Source organism: Apiospora marii (assembly GCF_038362585.1).
Source record: "Apiospora marii strain CBS 49790 chromosome Unknown utg000011l_segment0_segment0, whole genome shotgun sequence".
Taxonomy (NCBI): Eukaryota; Fungi; Ascomycota; class Sordariomycetes; order Amphisphaeriales; family Apiosporaceae; genus Apiospora; species Apiospora marii.
Window position 1 is genome coordinate 1,679,039 of NW_027117382.1, and position 21,479 is coordinate 1,700,517.

The 21,479-nt window shown below is 55.7% G+C and overlaps 6 protein-coding genes across 6 annotated transcripts; 2 read left to right on the forward strand and 4 right to left on the reverse strand.

Moving 5' to 3' along the window:
* Positions 1-1,447: 1,447 nt before the first annotated feature.
* Positions 1,448-1,973, reverse strand: PG985_013591 (uncharacterized protein; the record flags this gene model as incomplete). Its single annotated transcript, XM_066833357.1, has 3 exons — positions 1,448-1,671; positions 1,723-1,855; positions 1,947-1,973. 3 exons carry the CDS (start codon positions 1,971-1,973, stop codon positions 1,448-1,450), a joined length of 384 nt encoding a protein of 127 aa, XP_066678097.1.
* A 517-nt stretch (positions 1,974-2,490) lies between these two features.
* On the reverse strand, positions 2,491-3,501 carry PG985_013592 (uncharacterized protein; the record flags this gene model as incomplete). Its single annotated transcript, XM_066833358.1, has 1 exon — positions 2,491-3,501. The coding sequence occupies one exon, from the start codon at positions 3,499-3,501 to the stop codon at positions 2,491-2,493; it is 1,011 nt and encodes a 336-aa protein (XP_066678098.1).
* A 3,700-nt stretch (positions 3,502-7,201) lies between these two features.
* Positions 7,202-7,616, forward strand: PG985_013593 (uncharacterized protein; the record flags this gene model as incomplete). Its single annotated transcript, XM_066833359.1, has 3 exons — positions 7,202-7,322; positions 7,415-7,513; positions 7,579-7,616. 3 exons carry the CDS (start codon positions 7,202-7,204, stop codon positions 7,614-7,616), a joined length of 258 nt encoding a protein of 85 aa, XP_066678099.1.
* Positions 7,617-7,950: 334 nt separating this feature from the next.
* PG985_013594 (uncharacterized protein) lies at positions 7,951-9,276 on the reverse strand (the record flags this gene model as incomplete). The annotated part of the gene is made up of 4 exons (XM_066833360.1): positions 7,951-8,348; positions 8,404-8,451; positions 8,511-8,775; positions 8,830-9,276. 4 exons carry the CDS (start codon positions 9,274-9,276, stop codon positions 7,951-7,953), a joined length of 1,158 nt encoding a protein of 385 aa, XP_066678100.1.
* Positions 9,277-12,280: 3,004 nt separating this feature from the next.
* PG985_013595 (Satratoxin biosynthesis SC1 cluster protein 4) lies at positions 12,281-14,310 on the forward strand (the record flags this gene model as incomplete). Its single annotated transcript, XM_066833361.1, has 7 exons — positions 12,281-12,503; positions 12,596-12,666; positions 12,740-12,885; positions 12,967-13,061; positions 13,159-13,291; positions 13,367-13,445; positions 13,516-14,310. 7 exons carry the CDS (start codon positions 12,281-12,283, stop codon positions 14,308-14,310), a joined length of 1,542 nt encoding a protein of 513 aa, XP_066678101.1.
* Positions 14,311-15,469: 1,159 nt separating this feature from the next.
* On the reverse strand, positions 15,470-19,533 carry PG985_013596 (uncharacterized protein; the record flags this gene model as incomplete). Its single annotated transcript, XM_066833362.1, has 4 exons — positions 15,470-17,165; positions 17,231-18,092; positions 18,174-19,293; positions 19,360-19,533. The coding sequence occupies 4 exons, from the start codon at positions 19,531-19,533 to the stop codon at positions 15,470-15,472; spliced, it is 3,852 nt and encodes a 1,283-aa protein (XP_066678102.1).
* Positions 19,534-21,479: the final 1,946 nt, after the last annotated feature.

Consider the following 21,479-nt stretch of genomic DNA (forward strand, 5'->3'; position numbering starts at 1 on the left):
AATTACCTAACCCCTTTTAGGCAGCCATAGTATCCTCCCCGCTCAATTCATCTCCGCTGCAACGTAGTCGCTGTTGCAGTGATACACGGAACGGTCATGGACACTATCTCCTTGGACTGTGCAAGTATAATCGACACCATTTAGGACACGACATGACCCGTGCTGATTGCCCGCGACGTCGAAAACGCCATTTCCTCTGTTTCTGTAAATCGCTGTCGCGCGACAAAAATTTCTGTTAGACCAAGCTGCGCACCGAAACGAAAAGAAAAGAAAGATTCTGGAGGGGGGCACCTACTGAAGTGGACTTGTCCCACATTGGCCTCGAAGACGTCCGGCGACAGAATGTTGGCACCTTCGACACGAACGCCCTGCTTGTTGCCGCTCACATCACTTTGAATGGCCCAGAATGTTGATTTGCCCACCTCGTCGCACTAACGATCGCCAGTTTAGCAAGACATTCGTCGTGAGAGGTAACAGCGAAAGAGGTACAAAGTTGGTTTGCCTGATAGGGTACATTACGATGTTGAAGCACGATGAAAGAAAGCGAAAGCGGCAAAAAGGAGGAATACAACAGGTAGGAAGATATTTATCATTAACGTAATCGGAGACGACCAACATTGGGATAGCTTTCCTGAATTCGTGGTCAGAGGTTGCCAAATGCGGGTTTTCACCCAAATGGGCGAGTCATAGGATGGACATAGACCTTACATTGAAAAACCTGTAACCTGGGTAGATCTCTTCACCAGTGTTGGTGTCACCCTCAAAGACCCAGAAGTTTCCCAGGGCATAGGATGCAAAGCCCAAGAGAAGGAATCCGAGCAGAGGATGCATGCTGCCAGGTGAATGGGAGAGAGACAGACAATACGTGATGCTGTTCCGACTCTCTCGAGCGAAGGATTGGAAGGGAAGGGTTCCCGAAAGGGATCTTTTCTGTTTCAGTTGGTTGACCACCAGGGAAATGCTTTTTATAGAATCAGCCTTGCATTCAATGTTCAGGGGGCATCGGATTTTATGGGGGCAATGGCCGAAACAATTTGTCACGCGTCTGAATGCAGCGAAGTCCGGATTCATGGCTGATCATTCTGCTTCTAGAGATAGCATGCATGCCACATTTCTGACGTTATGTAATGAACTGAACCAGGCATCCATTGCTAGTGTCATCACTCCTTCAATGCAAGTCATCAAGCCAACTGAAAGGTGCCGTCAGTTTTGCTTTTAGTCACGCTGGTAGTTGTGGAGATATCTGGCTATCCACCAATTCCTTCTTCAGCTGATTGGCTAATTAGGTGTATTCTTGTGTGATGCAGTGCATGCCGTTTATAATTAGACCACATTATGCTCCCGACCCGATGGGACTTTACTCAAGCAACCTCGGACAAGGGATGCCTAGTATATCTATCTCGAGCAATGAGGGAACAACCTCTCGGATACGCGTGAATATACACGGTTAAGGCGGTCCGGTCTGGTAACCTGCTTCGCTCATCTGACTCGCGATGTAATCACTGTTGCAGTGAAAGATGGAATGATATTCATAGTGGCAATCGCGCCACTGCGAGTTGATGGGCCGGCAGAACCCGTGTTCCTTGCCGCCCAAGTCGTAGATCTTCTGGCCGCGCGCTTTGTAGTATGCTGCGGTTCGCGACGAGTATTCATTAGTACGAGACACATTTTCTAACAGGATGACCAGGAGGGGCGGGTTGGGGGGCTAGAAGCGGGACCTACTCCAGTGTACAGCAAGGACATTGGCCTCGAAGATGTCGGGATCCTCGGCGGGGCCCACGACACGGATCCCCTTCTTTCCGCCGCTCACGTCGGGGGAGGCGTCCCACCAAGTTCCGTCGTATACCTCATCGCACTGTTATCCTTAATCAGCTCACCACACTGTTTTCGACGCACCGGGATTTGAGTTGCGGAATGGGTGACTTACACTAGGATAGCTTTCCTACATCCAGAGTTGTTGTCAGTTTGGTCATTTTGGAATGGCAGGGCAGGGGAAGGTTCTCGGGCAAAGAAATTTCGATAGTCACATTGAAAAACATGAAGCCGTTCTGGTGGTGCCAATGCACCCCAAAGACCCAGAAGTTGCCTAGGGCGCAGGGTGCGAATCCAAGAAATAGGATGCAGATATGTAGAAGATCCATCATGGCTAGCTTAGGTCCTGATCGCATAAAGTAACCACTTGCGTATGTTTGACTTCTTTTGGCTTTGTCAATGATGTTGGAAAAAATAAAGCATTGGAAGGCTGCGCAAGTTCACAGGAGGCTTTTATACATGAACTTTCGGTGTTTGGAAAAGGTGCTCTGCATTCACAGGTCGCCGATGCTGATAAGGCTGTGAATTCAACATGGACTTATTGATGAATCATTGTGCTGCATCACGCACAACTGGAAAGCCAGTTGCATTTACCAAGGCGCTCATCCTTATGCAGCCATCCTTGACAGCGGACGTTTCCAGTACATCCTACCCGGTCACGCAGTCCCCATCTCAACATCACAACTTCGATACAACCTGCATTCCCGGCGACTGGCTCGGATCATCCCCCGTCCACCAATCCTCAATCGCCCCCCAGTACCTCCCCTCATCCTCCCGCACCAGCGCACAATGCGCCGCCTCCTCGAACCCCACGGCCCCAACCCGGCACCCCAGCTCCCTCCCAGCCTCCCGCGCATGCGCCAGCACATCCTCGGCCGCCACCATCGCATCCGCCCGTGAGTACAAGTACAGCCGCCGCGCCCGCGTCCCGAACGCGCCCGGGTCGTTCAGCTCGCGCCGCAGCTCGCGCACCGACCGCACGAGACCCGCGGCCTGCAGGCCCTGCATCGCGGCCACGGCGCCGTACACCAGGGGCGCGCCGAGGGAGCGGACGTCGAGGAAGCGCGTCTCGGGCAGGGAGACGAGCGCCGCGTTGTAGGCCTTGACGAAGCTGGCGTCGCCGGGGCAGCAGTCGAAGACGACGAGGCGCAGGTGGTCGCGTAGCAGCAGCTTTGGGGAGGAGGAAGACGTCGCTCCCATGGACCAGGCGAGCTGGAGGGCGCGATTGCAGCCGCCATGGGAGAAGATGTGGAGCAGAATGTCGTTGGGGCCGTCGGTGCTGCCGTTGTGGCTGAACAGGTCAGCCTGTTGCTCCTCTTGCTCGCCATGAGCGCGCTGTTGCCCAAGTATCTTCGAAATCGCGTCCCGGGCTGGCTGAAGCTGGGCACGAAGGGCTCCGAATGTACGTACGGTAATATCGAGGACGATGGTGCGGATTAACAGCAGGTGTGCGGTTGGGAACATCCTCCGGTAGCCGGCGACATACTTGTTGACACGCGGTGTCGTGGCCCCGCCGAGCCACGTGCACAGGATAATAAGTTTCGGTGGTGATGTTCCGGCGTTGGACTCGCTTGCCAGTAGCACTGGACTGTGATTGTCATCATACGTTGGGATTACGTTGGGCTCATAGTGGAATATATTATGGCCTAAATCGAGCGGTTCATCCAGTGAGCGGTTTGCTGATGGCATTGCGATTTGCACCAAGCTTTGGCCAACTAACAGTGACACACATGGAAGTACTCATGAGAAGAGATACCTCCCTCATTGGCCGTTGCAAGTCAAGAATTGACTCGAATTGGATTCTTCCCAGCACAGGAGGTGCCCTGGCATCATTTCGCGAGTCTACCCCACATCACCCCAACATTCAAAACTCCGCAGCTTGGGGTGTGGGCCACTATTAATTAGTGGCCAATGGCCCATTAGACCTGGGGATTACATCCTTGCAACTCTTCAACCCAGCACTAAGTTAACCCGGCCCAACACTCAACAACACCACATCAGGAGCAGGGGTATCAAAACGGCTTACAATCCAAGCCGAGCCGATGCCACGTCTTGTTGCCGGCTTACCAGGTAGCCGTTCTTCCGCATACGAAACTGGCATACGTGGGCCTACGCCGGTCCGTCAATGATCGGCCTGGCCGAACTCCCTGCTAGGCTTACTTAGAGAGCGCAAATCCATTCTATAGCCGGGATGTTGAGCCAAGGCCCTCCTCGGAAGAAAAATTGCATGTAATGGCTTGCTCGTTGCGAATGCGATGGCAGAGTAAGCTGACCAGGATGGATCACTAACGTGGTGATCGTATACTCCTGCATAGGCCACCTTGGTCAAGGAGAAAGAATTTGCAGAGTTGCCACAAGCGCACAACTTGATCCGATTCGCTAGTCTTACATCTTCCTCACTTCGCTTAATGACTATCAATTTGCTGCCCTTCATGGTCGACTGTATGCGTTGTCGGTGGCTAAATACTGAATCCTCTTAAGCTGAGAGACCGATGCTTATATCTTTGAATAGTATAGACGCACCTGAGACTTCCATTTAAACACATGAGTTGATAGGACTTCCCTTGTAGTATTTAAGTCAACGCGACTCCTTGATTTCCTGAAAGTTGCCGAACTCCCCAGTTGATCACGTCCTGCAGGACCAAGGGCCATATATCAACCGCCATTGTCCAAACTGTCTGTAATATGCATTTCGCTACCATCACCACAGTCGCAACCCTCTTGGTCGCAGCAAGCGGCCAGGGTTGGGACCCTCCTCGGCCATGTTTATCCGACGAGTGCGTCGCCAACAACGTCTGGTACACGATCCGAGGCCGTAAGTCACACTTTGGGATGATGTGCCAGATAGTACCCACTCCAGCCCACTCTCTAACACCTCTCTCTCTTATAGTCCGAGTGCATGAGGCATGCGTCACGAGGAACACGGAGAATATCCATGTGGATGGACCATGCGAATACTGGACAAATGCCGTGGGCGGCATTTTCCGAGGGCGTAAGTTCTGCTCCCCAGCCGCCTGGCTTGCAACATCAACGCGTTCTAATAGCATCACTACCGCAGATTGTCACCAGGATGGAGACACGGTCGCGTGCATCTGATACCGCGAAACTGAAAAGTGGGGCCCTGGGGGTTTTCTTCCTGAAAGGCGGCGATGATGATATGTCTAGTAGTTACATTCCCTTGTCCTATATGTATTCCTGTATCCCACCCCGTCTATATAAACACCGAACTGACCCTACCATGAACCCCGAGCTCCATATGCCGTGCACCCCGAACTCCTTGAACCGTGAACCCCGAAGTCCGCAAACCTAAACCTCGTACCCCGAAAGCCTAAGTCTCGTACCCTGTACCCCGAACTCCGAGCCCCTGAACCCCTGAACGGTCTTGTCAAGGGGGTTACTCTGGGATAGTGTAGAAGTTCAACAAATGCCTATGGCGATAGAATGAGTTAGAGAAGACCGGCTGAAATGGCCTGTTGGCGTTGCCTCGGGTACGTTGAAGCTGAGATGCAGACTTTTGGGGGTTAGAGTACGCAGATCTTTTGACATGAAATGTCTTCAAGGGATGAATGGTGATCGCGTGACTCCGAGCACGGGTAGTATCAAACCAAGACTAACTGAGGAGAGTGTGAAATGACTGTACCACTAAGACACTTTCCATGTATCATGCAACTCCTATGCATTGTCCAAAGGCTTGTCGATATGAAGAGCTGAAAGTTATCATGTCATGAGAGGAGGGCAACGATGACGAGCTCAATCCTTCTGTGAATTCTTAGAATTCACTGACTGACTGCTCACCGCTTCATCCTGGAATCTCTGCCACGATGGATCATTTCAGTAAGGTGCCTGCTGGGCCACCAGAGGCAGATACGAGCTGCCCTATCAAGTCCCCCAATAGGCAGCCCAGGAAAGTATTCAAACGTGGCGCCGAGACGGAATCAGAAGCTCCGGTGGCAGTATTCGCCGGAAACACGAGCTCAAGGCAGAGCTTTCCATGACAAGAGGAAATGCATGCAACCATTGTAAACTCCAAAAGGAAGCAATTTGCTAGTCAAAACTGAGATGTTACAGGGAGAATCAAAATATTTCCATCGCAAGAGACGTAATCAAGCGGTCTAGGAAACGCGCCTTCCATGCACGAATTTACTCAGCTGAGGCCCCCTGCAACCATCGTCTAATTGCGGGGGCGCAGGAACAGCACGGCACTCGGCGGGTATGCCAAGAGGCGGGAAGCCCATATTTGAGATGCAGACAGGTACATAAGTAAGCTTACATGTCGATCTCCAATTATTACAGGCGGCCATCGTATACTCCTGCTATACCCGTAAACCTAATTCGCCCGCCGGAGTAGCGCCACCAAATGACGGGGCAACCAATCGGACTCTACAAAGCTGCCAGAGGGTCATGCACGACTCGGTGCCTGTGCAAGATTATACAATTGTATCTGACGTCAGCGGGATTCTGTCGAATTCCTATTATGCGACTTTCGTCTCGAGGAAAAGAAAATCACAGCACACTTCTGGACACTGATTAGCTAAGGCTGTGCAGATGCCAATCATCCAGACAATGCGAGCCAATTGGGGGCTTAAAAGTCCTCTTCCAGGCAGCATTCGTTCAGCTGGGGGCCATCAAAATTAAGGGGGTTGCAGACACAAGATCGCCTCACTCATCATTAGGATTTAGGCAAAAACAGCAAATTGCTGCCCTGGTAGCCTTACTGGATTATTGCAATAGATACATCACTTCACGCAAAGGGGATTTGCTCCTATACTCGTCGTTGATCTCAATAAGGTCCCTGGTGGCCATCGAAACTCATAACGACGAGCTGGCACTCACCTAGCCTGACGGCCTTCACAAGTGACACGTCACGGTACGGACTATAGGTTGTCATTTGGTTCGTATGTTGGTTTTCAGACTCTCGCTTACAATGTGGGCAACGGACTTTATGTGCTTGGCGCCCTTGCCGATCACAATACTCGCCGCCTATCATGACTGCAGATGCTATATTTGTCGGATACGATCCTGTCACTCTGCTTTGCTCATTGCACGTTAATTGATCACCATTAGGTGAGGAAATAATACTCCTAAACTGTTGCCTAGCGGACCTAGGTATGACATACGACGGTTGCAGCCCGACAGGCTGATGGGGGCTGTAAAGCTGAAAGGGGCTGAAAACAATCTGAGGTAGCACAAGACAGTCGAGGGCCATTGCACCAGCATCAGGCTGACGACAAATATACCGACATATGACGACCCAAAAAGTATATATAAGCAACGTCTCCTCGCTGTATCAAACACACTCCAACAACTCAAACACATCATCACATTCTACTCAACTCACCAGACTCATTCACAACTTTTCCCAACTTTCCACCCCAAAACAACCAACAAAATGCAGTTCTCCGTCACCTTCTTCACCGCCGCCCTCGCCCTGGCAACCGGCGCCTTCGCCTGGACCCAGGACGAGAACGGCGTCTGGGTCGCCAACGACAACTGGTACACCATCCGCGGTAGTAAGTAGTCCCCCCTCCCTGCCCCGATCCTGGGAAGTCCCCAATCTGCCTCATGTTGATATGGTAACTGACGACCACTTTTCGAAATTTAGCCCGCGTGCACGAGGCCTGCACTCGCATGAACAGCGAGACGGTCCACTACGAGGACTGCGCCTACTGGACCAACGGCGTCGGCGGCCAGTTCCACGGACGTAAGCATCTCACTATCCAAAAAGGCTATGGCGCAGCCGACATACTAACGAAACGCCATACGTAGACTGCACCCTCAGCGGCAACACCTTGTCCTGCATCTAAGACGACGTCGCATGTTGCAATTGGCGGAAGTTAGGGGGCTCTGGCAGGCAAAAGTAGGGTTTCAGCAGCACCTGGCAGTGAGTGACTGCAGCTCACACACTGCTCAGGGGTTGGGCAAGCATCAGACAAAACCGAGGCGATTTTGCGTGCACACGTTCATTTTCCTTTCTTGCTAGCACTCTTTCAAATATGGGAGTACCAGCCTATTTCTTACAGACCTAGAAAATCCCAATAAAACACACTGTTTACAGTGCACTAGCATCGTCGTCTTAACCGTGACTATGGAGTTCATTGATACCAAGCTGTTCCCCCAATCCACTTTTTGGGGTACGTGTTATTCACCCTCGTCGCTGTCATCTATCTCAATCACACAACGCAGTCGCTTCCTACCCATCATCGGCTCGTCGTCCGAAGAGGCATGGCCTTCTCCGCCGGGATCCTGGACACGCTGCACCTGGACCGTGCCGGCGGGTTGTGCTTTGGGGCGGAAGGGCAGCAGGGACGAGGCGGCGAAGAGCGGCGGCGGCGGCCCGTTGTTGCTTTTGTGCTGGATTATCGTGGTCTTTGCTCGCGGCGCCACGGCCATGATTTCCTTCAGAGTCCCGGTACGATATCGCTTCAGCGTCTTCGCCGGGCTGTTGTTGTTGTTGCATGGGGGAGAAGGCGCGGGGCCGGTCAGCAGAGTCTGTCTTCTTGACTTGTCTTTGCGCTTTTTGGCCTCAACTTTTAGTGCTAAGCGATTGTTAGTAATCAGCTATTTTGCATACCGAGTACCATCCACACTTACTGATGCTACTGTTGTGCTGACGAATCTCGTCCAATGTGTGCCCTTCGACTTTTTCGTAGTTAGTATCTCTTCTTGCCTTTTAGTCGACAGCGATCAGTCACACATACCACGAAAGATGAAGACCGTCATTATCACCGTGTAGAGTAGGAAACTATCCGCCCCCTTCCACTCGGGATGTTTCAAGTTCCAGTGGGTCTGGACGGCGAACGCGTGGTTGACATCGAGGGGGTTGGTGTCACTCGTGAAGCCGCAGCGAAGGCAGTGCACAACACAATGTTGTCCACTGCCCGGGGGCCACTCGAATACGTAGCCGTTGTCCTTGAGCTGTACGGCTGGTTGAAAATCGATTATATCCCGGACTTTCTTGTGGCCCTGCAGCTGGTCAGTATTATGTTAGCAGTGAATATCGGAGACTTTCCACCTCACGCATTCTTTCAAGATTCGGATAGCGTACGAGTCCAACGCCGGTCCGTCTGCTGATTGCAATGCTGACGCCCATGTCTGAGGTTGGTGGGCTTCAGGCCGTTCCGGAACAACCGACGCGTTCGAAGCGGTCAGCCGCAGGGACCCCGAGTCCCAGGCCCAGGCCCAGTCGGTCACCAGCTGCTCGAGCAGCTCCCTCGAGATGTGCGCAAGATACGATCTCGCCCACTCTTTCTTTTCGCGCGTATCGCCACCGAGTTCCAGCAGTCGGGACGCCGTACTCTGGAAAGATCGTATCACCTCGTTCACGGCCTCGAACTGTGTTTCGATGAGAGCCCGGCTCTGCTGGATTGCCTGTTTGCCCTCCGTGATCTTGTGTCCCAGCACCCCTTGCACGGCGAACTGGAAAGACCCCTCAAAGAGCACCTGGTCATCTTTTGGGTCTGCCATTGTGGCTCCCGTCAGTACGTGGGTGGACTTTGGCTACTGATAATTGTACCAGGGATAATTGCATATTGAGGAGGAGAAGTGGAACGAACAGGGAGTAATACATGGCGTTGGTTCAGCCATTTATGGGTAGACCATGACTGCCTGTACAAACAGCAAACTGGGGTGCAAACAGTCTCTGAATGAGACACAGGATGCGCGTGTTGTCAGTCTATCGAATGGGCAAGAGAGCCTCAGTCGGTTAGAGACAAAATCTCAGACCTCCGTCATGCAGCTCTCAGGCCTTAATGACTTTGGCTTCTGGGCGAAAGATAAAAGTCACCACGATATCACAATGATACACGTCATCCAGAAACCGATGGAACATTCTGTTGAGAACCCGCCTTTCTGTTTTTCTACAGCAATAACAACAACCAGTAAACCCAAACAGCAGCACCAAACAGCATGTCTTTCCTTACCCCATTTACTAGCGGACGGTGGTCCCTGGCGCTCACCGTTCTGCTATTGCTGGCTGTCAAGGCTTGCCTTCTGCGATAACGACTCATGATTCATGAGGTCGTCCCCTGGTGGGCTACTTACAGCCGGTGATGCACCGGATTTGGCAGACAGCTGCGCGTGGGTGTCCATCGCCCATGAGCTGCTGCACGGAACCAGATGCGAAGGCCCCTGCAGTTTCGCCTGCGCCCCGTCGAGCCGTCGCCCGCGCACCCACCACGACAACGCTCGACCCCACGAGTAACAGCCCCAACCACGTGGCTGCATGGCCTCAAGGACCTCACGCGGCGTACAAGAATCCAAGCTTCACTAACAAGGTAGGTGTATGGATGTCTCTTTGGGGTTATTCTGGCCTTGAGTTCGCAGCTCGTATTATGAAGCGAACGTTTGTTCATGACAAGAGTATATTGGCTACCCATATCCCCTGCGGGGCGGCGTTAAGAGCATAACTGGTTCATTCTTCTCCCCTACGGTATGTACCAAGTTTCTTTTCCTAGTTTGGCGTGCCGAGGCCATTGCCAAGAAAGATCTCGCAAAAGCTTGTTTTATTGTCTTCTTTCTTCTTCCTTCCCCCCTCCCCCAGCCGGCGACAGTGTTCCGGCCCTGGACGTGTGGAACGTGGCAAGGCCTAGGTCAGCCGATGCCCCAGCTCGGAATGCGGTCGTTTGCTTTTGTGGCCGGGGTAGAGACACACGTGGGTTGGCAATCCTCGTATGCATGCCGATTTTGCTATACGTTTGGGCTATAGTACATGCATACCTAGTAAGCGCGTTAGACCAGGTAGATTAGACGCTTGCGATCTTTACCAATCTGATACATGTACTAAGCTTGCCGCTTGCTTTCCGCGTTTCCGCTGAGAGTGGAGGTCACTTTTAACTAGGTGCTAGGGGCTAATTACTAATTATGGGCCCCGCACTTCTCACTAGTATATGTTTGATGGTACCTCAGTCGGCGTCAAAGCTCAGTCTGGCGGGGAATGTGGCTCTTGCTTGAGTCTTGATCCCATTCTCATTCGGCCGACTTGCCTTCTGCCTCTCTTCTCTTTTCTCCTCCCCTTTTCTGTGAGCTCCCGTCTTGGGGCAGTTGGGCGCAAGAATATAACATGTGTTTTAGCCTCTGTCGTAAACAGGAAACTGAAATTCGAACTGGCCGGCGCATTATGCATGTGTCATGCGCGATAGCACGTCGACGAATCACTGGAGCTGAGTGTTGCATGCCACTTGGCCCCCCATGTCGTCGCATTTCTCGCCGTTGAAACGGCGTCTGAGCGTTGGAGGAAACAAAACCTAGATAAGTGGACCGCCTATTGCCTAGTACCTGAAATGAACCGGTAGTTTGTGGGAAAACTGGCTTAGAAATACAGATTCGGTTTGGTGTATCGTCGTGCTTGGCACGCCAGGCTCAATGCCGGCCAGCTGCCGGAAGCTTGAGGAAAGCAATTCGCAGGTCGGCCCCACTTCGGGAACGACCAGAAACAGGGGAGCTGACTCGCACAGTAGCATCATCACAGCACCACTTCTCTGCCGAGTGCCGTTGGGTTTCGGGATGGTGTCAGTCGGGGTTGGCCGTGGAGTGTGGTAAGAAAACCGTTGATAAGAAGGCTTTAGCTCTGAGCTAAGCAGGGTAGCCCCCCTGTTCATAGCAAGGGTCTTATTCTTCTTTTCTCCCAAGGGTCTTATTAGAGATGAGCCAAAGCTAATCGCCCTCGGGCCTCTACAGTACCAAGATGACCTCCGGTGCGGGCCGTAACTCAAATAACGGCCTGGACTTGCTCCAAAACGCGAAGAGCCTCAATGCGAAAAACCCTGAACCCAACTGTGTATCCGCAAAAGAACTTACGAAGGTGTTATCAAGCACAAGCGCGAGGCACCCGCTCCTGCATTTCATCCACGAACAGTACTCCGCAATCCTATCCGGTGGGTAAGTGGGTGGGTTGGTAGCATCTCTCGTGGATGAACTCGGAGGGTGAGCGAGAGCAACGCCGTTTTAGGCGGTTTTGGTGGTCGATCGGGCGCGGTCGGGGCGCCCGTTCGCCGCCAGGATAGAGTAGTGGAGAAGGAATGACCTGCATACTGCTGCGCTGCAGGGGTGGCATATAGGCCAGCTCATGTCGCCTTCAGGGGCTGCGGGCGCCCTCGTGGTGGGTGAAACTCAGGCGAGTTGACCTGCCAGGGCGCGAGCGATAACCGCCTCGGTTGTCAAGCGGGTGCGAATGCGCTCACTGGCACCCTATCGGAGATCGGGCGGGGCTGCAGATCCGAACACTCGACCAAAGCGTTTCCCTCATTGTCGTCACTCACCAGGCTCTTCGGTACTGTATGTATAACCAACGTTGCTTTTTTTAAACCCGCGTGGTTCGTCCCAGCTTTCTCGGTCTCTTGGTTTCCCCTCCCCCTTGCGTCCAGCCCCGGAAACAACGACCGGCGCCCACCTGTATCCTCCTCGACCATCTGCTGCTGCTGCTGCTGGGCCGGCCACCAGCGAGAGACCCGACGAGACGACCGCCGCCGAGATGGACGCCATCAATCCCATCGACAACCCCGAGTTGTTCTACGAGGAGTCCCGGGCGGGGCTCCTCTTCGTGGTGCTCCCGATCCTCATGGCCGTCGCGGCGACTACCGTGGGCCTCCGCTTCTACACGCGCGCCGTGATCCTGGGCCTCATCGGATTGGACGACTGGCTGTGTCTGGTGTCGCTCGGAACGATTTTCGCATTCGGGGGCCTGGCGTTGGCTTGTGAGTTTACCGTCACACCGCGAGACTGCGCGAGAGAGATCACCAAGAGAGTCTGACCGGCTGACCAATCGTCCCAATTACCCAAACGATAGTGGTTACTAGGGGTCTAGGACGCCATATCGGAACACTACCGCAACCAAACGGCTTCCGCGACTACATGAAGGTGCGTCGTCGTCGTCTTCGTTTCTTTCCATGCAAACAAAGCCTAGTTGCGCTAACTCACGACCCTATCACAGTTGTTCTACGTCATGATCATCTTCTACAACCTGGCCATCGCGTCGTTCAAGCTCTGCTTTCTCGCCCAGTACTACCGCATCATCCACGACAAGACGATGCGGAGGCTGCTCTACGCCGCGACAGCCTTCGTCGCGGTCTGGACAATGTGAGCACTTACTCTCTCCATTTTCAGACATCTGTCTTTTTGTTGTGCGTCACGTCTCACACTATTACCCCCGCGTCACAGGACCCAAATAGGTCTCAACATCTTCCAGTGCGCGCCCATCTCGGGCTTCTGGGAGCCTGGCCCAGGCGTAACGTGCTTGTCCGTCGTACCTGGCTGTGAGTCAACCCCCCCTTACCTTCCTCCTGCAAGTCCTCACGAGCAAACGCTGTTGCTTGTCAAACTTGCTTACCCGACGCTGATCTCTTGCTCTAGGGTACGTTGCCGCTGCGGGTAACATCGTCGCCGACATTTTGATCATTCTGCTTCCTCTACCCACCATCAAGGGCTTGAACCTGCCTCGGGCTCAGAAAGTGGTTCTGGCGGGCATCTTCTGTCTGGGCTTCCTGTAAGTCTTCCTTTAGAGTGTACAAACCAATCGACTCGAAAAGACATGTGGGGATCTGACCATACCGCCTTTCAGAACCACTGCTATCAGTTTAATCCGCCTCAAGTATCTCCCCCAGGGAATGGACATCACGTGGGACAACACAGACGCAACGGTGGGTAACCAAGCACTGCCCCCCTCCCTCGCCCCTGTTCTACGTTACTGACACATCCCATCCCTTCCAGTTCTGGTCCATGGCCGAAGCCTGCACCGGCATCATCTGCGTCACCCTCCCGACCCTCAAGCCCCTCGCCGTCCGCTGGTTCCCGCGCGTCTTCCTGGCCCTGTCCCGCTCGACGGGCGGCAGCAGCGGGCGCCCCACCGGGGGGTCGCGCCACTGGCAGCCCAAGGACCTCGAGAGCGGCACCGATGAGGGCGGGTGCGGCCTGCGCAGCGTCGCGCGGCGGGCGACCAAGCAGTGGTCCACCATCGGCGATCAGGACGACACCCAGCTGACGACCCGGACAACGAACGTGACGGCGTCGGAGGACGCGGAGCGGAGGCGGTGCAACAGCAGCGCCCAGCAGCAACAACAACAACAGCAACAGAACGACCGCAATAGAAGTAGGAGCCACAGCCACAGTCATGGGCCCAAGGCCACCCGGAGCCAGACGCGCAGTCAGACCCGCAGTCAGACCCGCAGCCAGACGCAGAGCCAGACCCGGAGCCAGACCCGGAAGAGCACCACCACCACCACCACGACGTTCCTCGACGCGGCGTCGGAAGAGAGCGTCGACATCGAGCTAGACGACGTCGGGGCGAGGCGCAGAGACCCCCACGCGCCGTCGCGGGTCTCGTACCCGACGGGCGCCTATCAAGGGGGCGGCGGTGGCGGCGGGTCCGGGGCCGGGGCGACGGTGATGCGGACGGGGCATGCCGTGGAGATTAGCGCCGGCAGGTCGACGTCTAGGGTGGATGACGAGGAGGAGTCGTGTATACGAGTGCATCACGAGGTCGACATCAAGGGGTTGGCGCGGTGACCGCGGGGCTGCTCTAGAATACTTGCTTGGACATTAATTACTTACATTTAGCATTATTAATTTTTTTGTTCTGAAACGGCATTGTGGTCTTGGGTACCTTGATACCGTATAAATGACCTTCGTTCTGCTCCTTGTTTCTCGGTACGTATGGAAACCCATTGTCCATCTTGCATGTTAATTACCGTCCTGAATTACATGTATGGGTCTCCACGCTACTGTCATAATACCAGCTGGACACATTGGTAAATGCCACATCGCCAGTGAGTCTACTCACAGTGTAACGTGTGAACCCGAAAAGGGGTGGATAGTCCATACCCAGTCCCGGGACACCAAGTTGCTTTCGGGTCTAAAGCGTGAACAGTATCTCAACTTGACCTGTCCATACCTAGTAGATGACACCAAGACCCTCATTGCGTGTAAACCAACATGCATGCAGTTTCCGAACATGAGATCAAGTTGAAAGGGGGTTATCTACAGCCCCAGAAACTGATTACATCTTATATTCACATTATGATACAAGCCCAACCAGAATTGAACGGCAACAACAGAACAAAAAGTATCGAATTAGCCCGCTACTGGACTCGAACCAATGACCGCCCGGTACTCACGTACAATTACAATCAGTACTGAGCTGCTTCACCATTAAGCTAAACAGGCCTTCAGCTTTTTGGAGGCGAGATGTTGAGGATGTCGGCGATCACCCTAATAGGGGCTTTATGACTTAGAGAGGCGAAGGACGTGCAGTCTTCGCTAAACACACACCAAAAGAACAAAAAGAAAGTATTCACGCCCGCTCTCAGTGCTACAGGGTTAAGAGCGGGTGCTTTACCACTAAGCTAAACAGGCCTTTAGAAGGTGGTGCCTCTCTTGGCGATTGTACGATCGGCGACTGTCTGAACACCTGCCACATGGCTTGTCTAGCTTACTAGTTGGACCAGAGAGAACATGTCAAGATAGAGGAAGCAGTTGCGTAGCATACTGTCCTAGAAGGTCTCCTCTCACCTGTACAAAAGATTCAACATTACTATTTATCCAACTAGAATTCAAACTTAAGAGATCCAGGTTGTGGATATGTTTCAATATACGTATCTAACTTCAAGTGTATCCAAGGCCTCTATCCCCATCTCTGTCCCATCCCGCACCCAGCCCAAGCACCCCATCACTGCAAATCCTGCATCTCCAACAACCCCCAATACCTCCCCCTCGCCCGCACCAGCTCCTCATGCGTCCCCGCCTCCACCACCCTCCCGCGCTCCACCACGCAAATCAGATCCGCCCCCCGGATCGTGCTCAGCCGGTGCGCCACCGCGACCGTCGTCCGCCGCCGCGACGCCCGCTCCAGCGCCGCCTGCACCGCGCGCTCCGACTCGGTGTCGAGCGCCGACGTCGCCTCGTCCAGCAGCAGGACCGCCGGCTCCCGCAGCAGCGCCCGCGCGATCTCGAGCCGCTGCCGCTGGCCCCCGCTCAGCAGGCCGCCGCCGGGCCCGACGGGGGTCGCGAGCCCGTCCGGCAGCGAGGCGACGAAGTCGGCGATGTTGGCCTGGCGGCAGGCGGCCCAGATGGCTTCGTCCGTGACGTTTTGGCCCGGGAGGCCCATGGCGATGTTCTCCCGGATCGAGGTGGAGAAGAGGACGGCTTCTTGGCTGACGAGGGAGACGGTTCTGCGGTGCTCGTGTAGGTCGACTGTTGAGAGGTCTTGGCCGTTCACGAGGACCGTGCCGGCGTCGGGGGTGTAGAAGCGCTCGATCAGGGACAGGGCTGTGCTCTTGCCGCAGCCGCTGGGGCCGACTAGGGCGACGTATTGGCCCGGGCGGACGTCGAGGCTGAAGTTGTCGAGGGCCGGCCGCGTTTTCCGGGATTGGTAGGCGAACGTGACGTTCTTAAATTGTATGTGGAATCGGGGACGCGCCCCGTCAGCCGTAGTCGCCACTACTGCGTTCGGCTTCCCGTTAGATTTGCTGGAGGACGACGTTTGGTCTAGATCGGGTCCACGCTGCAGTAGCGCATCAATCTCACGGCCGGCGGTGATGGCCTTGCTCGCGTCCGGCGCAAACGCGAAAATGGACCCGGCGATCTGCGCCCCCGAAATCAACGCCCCGTAGCAGACGTAGACCTGAAAGATGGAGTACTCGCCGTCGAGCAACAACGTCCCCCCATACCACAACGCCAGCGCGCTGGCCAAGTAGACGACCGACTGCGACGCCGCGTACAAGCTCGACGCGCGCAGGATGGACCCCAGCGACCGCTCGGCCTGCCTCGCCAGGAACCCGTCGTACCGCGCCAGCACGAACTCCTCGAGCCCCAGGCTCGCCACCGTGCCCGCCGCCCGCACGATCTCGGTCGCGAAGGAGGCGGCGTCGACACCGTCGCGCCGCGTCTGCGCGTCGAAGAGGGCCAGCATCTGCAGGCGGACCCAGCCGCACGCCAGGACGAGCGGGATCGTCGCGGCGCAGACCAGGGCCAGCTTCCAGCCGAGCGCCGCCGCCAGGACGACGCCGCCCAGGATGGTGCAGAGGCAGGACAGCGTGCCGCCGAGGATGGGCCCGCTCAGGCCCGTCAGCGCGTCCGTGCTCGTCGTCAGGAGGGAGAGCAGGGAGCCGGTGGAGTGGGCGGGCCGGTCGAAGAAGTCGATCTCTTGGGCGACGATGGAGCGGAAGCTCGAGGTGCGGACGGCGCGCGCCAGCCTCTCGGTCGAGTAGGCGAAGGCGAGGCCCAGGCCGTTGTAGACGACGAAGATGGCGGCCGCGAGGGCGAGGAAGATGCCCGTCAGTAGGTTCACTTGGCGTCGGAGGGTGTCGTATTCCGTTGAAGGCAACGAGAGGGTTTCGAGGGATTTGGCGAACAGGACGGATTGCCTATGGAGCAGGAGGTTAGTCTCTCAGTCAGTCTCGCGGCAATGTGGGTCGGGAGTATCACGAACGCTGGTAACGATAGGCCGGCCACAATGGAACAGGCAAGACCAAACAGCAAGTACCAGCGCTCACCTCTGTTGATCCGTATGATGAGAGCTAGAGTGCTGCCTAGTCCCCAAGATGTCTTCGCCCATTTTGGCTCATCGAGATCTTCTCGCTCACTCTGCATTTCGGGGTGAACAATGAGGGGGCTCTCGTCATCTTCGCCAGAGACTCCTGCTGACTTCACGGAGCCCCCGTCCTCCTCACCCGGCTCGTCGTGCTGGTGGCGGCTTCGCAGCTGCTGGGCGCGGACCAGACGGGCATAGTGGCCGTCCAGCGCCATCAAATCGGCGTGGGCGCCCTGCTCCACCACCGAGCCGTGCGACATGACGACGATGTTGTCCACGTGCCGTATCGTACTGAGGCGGTGCGCAATCACAATCGTCGTCCGATGCTCGGCCGCCGTGTTCAAGGCCGCCTGCACGAGGGATTCGGACGCCGCGTCGAGGGCCGAGGTGGCCTCGTCGAGCAGCAGGATCTTGGGGTCCCGCATCAGGGCCCGGGCGATGGCGATGCGCTGCTTCTGCCCGCCCGAGATCTGCGTCGAGTTCTCGCCCACCAGGGTCTGGTAGCCGTTGGGCAGGGCCATGATGAAGTCGTGGGCGTTGGCCATCTTCGCCGACGCGATGATCTGCTGGGTGAGCGCCGCGCCTGAGAGATCGGGGGCCGCCGTCTCCCCGTCGGAATTGTCGCCGCAGCTGCCGACGCGGCCGTATCGGATGTTGTCGTAGATGGTTGTGTCGAACAGGACGGGCTGCTGTCGGACGAGGCCCATTTGCCCGCGGAGCCATCGGAGGTTCAGGGACTGGATGTCGACGCCGTCCATACCTTCACGGGGGCGGCAAGCCATAAGTCAGTATCGGTGCTGCCCCAAAGGATCAGAATCCATGGAATTCAAGAGGCTCTCACATATTTGCCCGCCGGTGGGCTCGTAGAATCGTTCCAACAGGTTGATGATGCTACTCTTCCCGCTCCCCGAGGCGCCCACGATCGCCGTCGTCTTCATGGCCGGGCAGCGGAAAGAGACCTCCTTCATTACCTGTGCATCCGGACGCTTAGGGTAGACCAAGCTGACCCCGCGGAGCTCGATGTCGCCCTTGAAGTCGTCGATGACGTTACCGGCCGGATCGAAGGGGTCCTGCGGGGAGCGGCGAGACATCTCCCGAAAGATGACGCCGGCGCTGGACACGGTGGCCGCGAGGCCCTGAGCCGCAGGCGCAACCCGCACGATGGCGAAGGACCCAATCACGACCACGATGGCAATCGTGCTGATCTGGGCGACGGTCGCGCCGCCCTGCACCAGGAACTGGGAGCCCGCCCAGAAGGTGAGGGCGTGGACCGAGGGCGGGAGCAGCTGGCACCACGCCGTAAACAAGCCGAGCACATAGAGCGCCCTGCGTTTCGGCCGACCCGCCTCTTCCACAAAGGCCTCGTATCTCGCCGCGAGCGCGTGCTGGACCCCGAGCGCATAGACCTGCCGCACCGACGCGACGGCCTCGTGCGCCAAGCCCGAGGCCCTCTCGCCGGCCGCCTTCTCCGCCCGGTGGTACCGGACGACGCGGGCGCCGCTGAGCGACCCGAACAGCGCCATGAGGACGTAGGCCGGGCTCACGGCCAGGGCGATGCGCCAGTGCACGGCGGCGGCGATGGCGAAGGCCGAGGCGAAGGCGCCGACGGCCGTCAGGGCGATGGCCAGCTTGCTGGTGATGCCCTCCTGCACGTGCGCCATGTCGGACATGATGCGGTTCGCGACCTCGCCCGGCTCGTGCGCGTCGAAGAAGGCCATGTTCTGGCGCAGGACGGACTGCAGGTAGGCGTTGCGTAGGGCCCGGGCGAGGCGCTCGCCGACGTAGTAGAAGCCCACCGTCGCGACGTAGATGAGCACGAAGATGGCGCCGGCCAGGTAGACCCAGTAGAGCGTCAGCCGCATCAGATCGTGGCTCGCGTCATCGTCGGCCCCGGGGGTGAGCGACGGTGATGGCGAGGCGCGGCGGTGGCCGAGGAGGCCGACGGTTTGACCGTATACGACCTGCGCGGGGGCAAGTGGTTAATGGTAAACTTGACGCGCTGCCCGTGCTAGAGTTCTCAATCGTACCGAGATGAGGGGGTTCAGGACGCCACCGAGGACGGCGCAGACGAAGCTAACCAGGAGGATGAGCTTGTCGCGGGGCGTCGTGTAGCTGTAGAGCGATTGCCTGGCGGCAGGGTCCGGTGCCAGACCATGGACTTGGCGAGCCAAGATGCTCTGGATTCTGTCATCCGAATCCATGTTCGACTGGGTTTCGAGCTACTGCGAACGTTTCGGCAGAGCGAAACGAAGCCAGAAGCAAGAGTCGAGACACGGCGGAGGGAACAACGACTTAATAATGTTAAATGTAGTCATTTGTGCCAAGCCCAAGCCTCGGATACGTCTCCGTGCCTACTGAGTACTCCACATACGAATGAGCACTAAGCGTGGGGATACTTGCTAGGTTCCAGCATGGCTTTACTGACTCTGTCTTTTCGCACCAATCAAATGGAGGGGCTTTCATGCCATGATCGTATACTCCTCCAGTTGAAGGGGAAACAGTGTTGCATAGCGTCCGTTTCTTGATTATTCATTTCACCGCCCTCACATATCGCATGTTCTGGTGAGTCAGAGGGTGACTGACTGATTTGAAGGAGTACTTTCAGGTACCACCTTCTCAATCAGTCTCGCCGAACCTTAGCTTAGCTTGAGGTCTGATTCAATTGGGTGTTCAATATGACCTGCATATGCCAAGGCACATTCGGCCGCCCCCTGAACCCGGAAGACTACATACTCCCCCTTTCCAATCTGATCTACAATCATATCATCGACAAGTTGTTCATAACGCATCTTGCGTCTTTCAATCGTTGGTACCCCCAATTCAGGGGTATCGGCACTGCCCAAAATGGGTGTCGCCTGCACGTAGCGCACAGACCATCCGCTCATCGCACGAAGGGAGCTGGTGATCTCCGCCACAGCAGATAGGGTGATCAGGAACAGAACATACACCATGTGTACTATCCTACTGAAGCCCGTTCAGTATCAATCAATACCTGCATTGGTGGAAACATTATGAAGCCAACTGGATAGGATGGATTCCAGGTGTCACCACAGACCTTGTGGCTTGAGGTCCTTGGTTGGAGGATCCGTCCCTGTCGAATAAGACTTGGTCCCAGAAAGAGGTCAAAAACCGAAGACCACTAGCGCTGTTAGGAATCGAACCTAACTCAGTTCATATACGACTCCCAGTGTCCCCTGGCTGTTGAATTCGCATAGAGCCGTTTCAAGAAGACCATCATTGATTTTCCACGGGGCAAATCCAAGCTTGAGGTTTGTTGCAGTTCCATGGTTCAGTGGCCTATGCAGGGGCCGAACCAAGTGCACGTCTACAGGTGCATGCGGCGCATTGCCTCCGAGCTCCGGGCAATATGAAAGATCGATAAAGCAACGGCGATTGTTAGTCAATTCGTATCTGCATAGTAACTATAAGTCAGGCCATCGAGTATCGGCGAAGCACACCAGGGGGCGTCGTGCGGGATGGACCGCACATCGACCACGGTCAACCCGACTGGGTCATACCGACCTTAAACTTTAAATAAGCTCCAACCAACCACCGCCCAAGGAGGCCTTCAGACTTGAACCCTAAATCAGAACAGCACGAACTCACAGCCGCAGACGATACATATGATTGCTTTTCCCAGCTTTTATCTGAGCTCATTGTACTCACCGACACCAACTACCACAGGCAATCCTCGATGCCACGTCCCGAGTCAAACACAGTCGGAACACTACGTCAACGACAGCCCGAGGGGCCAGCCCTGGTGTTCGGTAAGATGTCATCACGTGTGACACTTCCAATCCCGCTTCCTCGGCCAACCATAATCAGGCGTCACTGCTGCCTTCGTCCGTCACCCGAGGGTCAACAGGGAACGCTGACGTCCTTGCTTCGCCCTCACCTGCAGCCCTTTTCTCCACTACCGCCACACCTGCGTCATCCGAGTCAACATCCTCTAGAGTCCTTCGAGTCTCAACCACTTTCGTACCCCCGCCACAGTCATTTGCATCCGGTGTGCGTCTAGCCTCAAATTCCGAAAAGATGTCGCGCAAAAGAAAATGGGAAGCGGAGACGGCGCTATCCAAGGATCCCCTAAAGGCGCGTCAAGTCCCCCAAGTGATCAACGACAGCAAGCTTCGGAACGTTCAAGTCA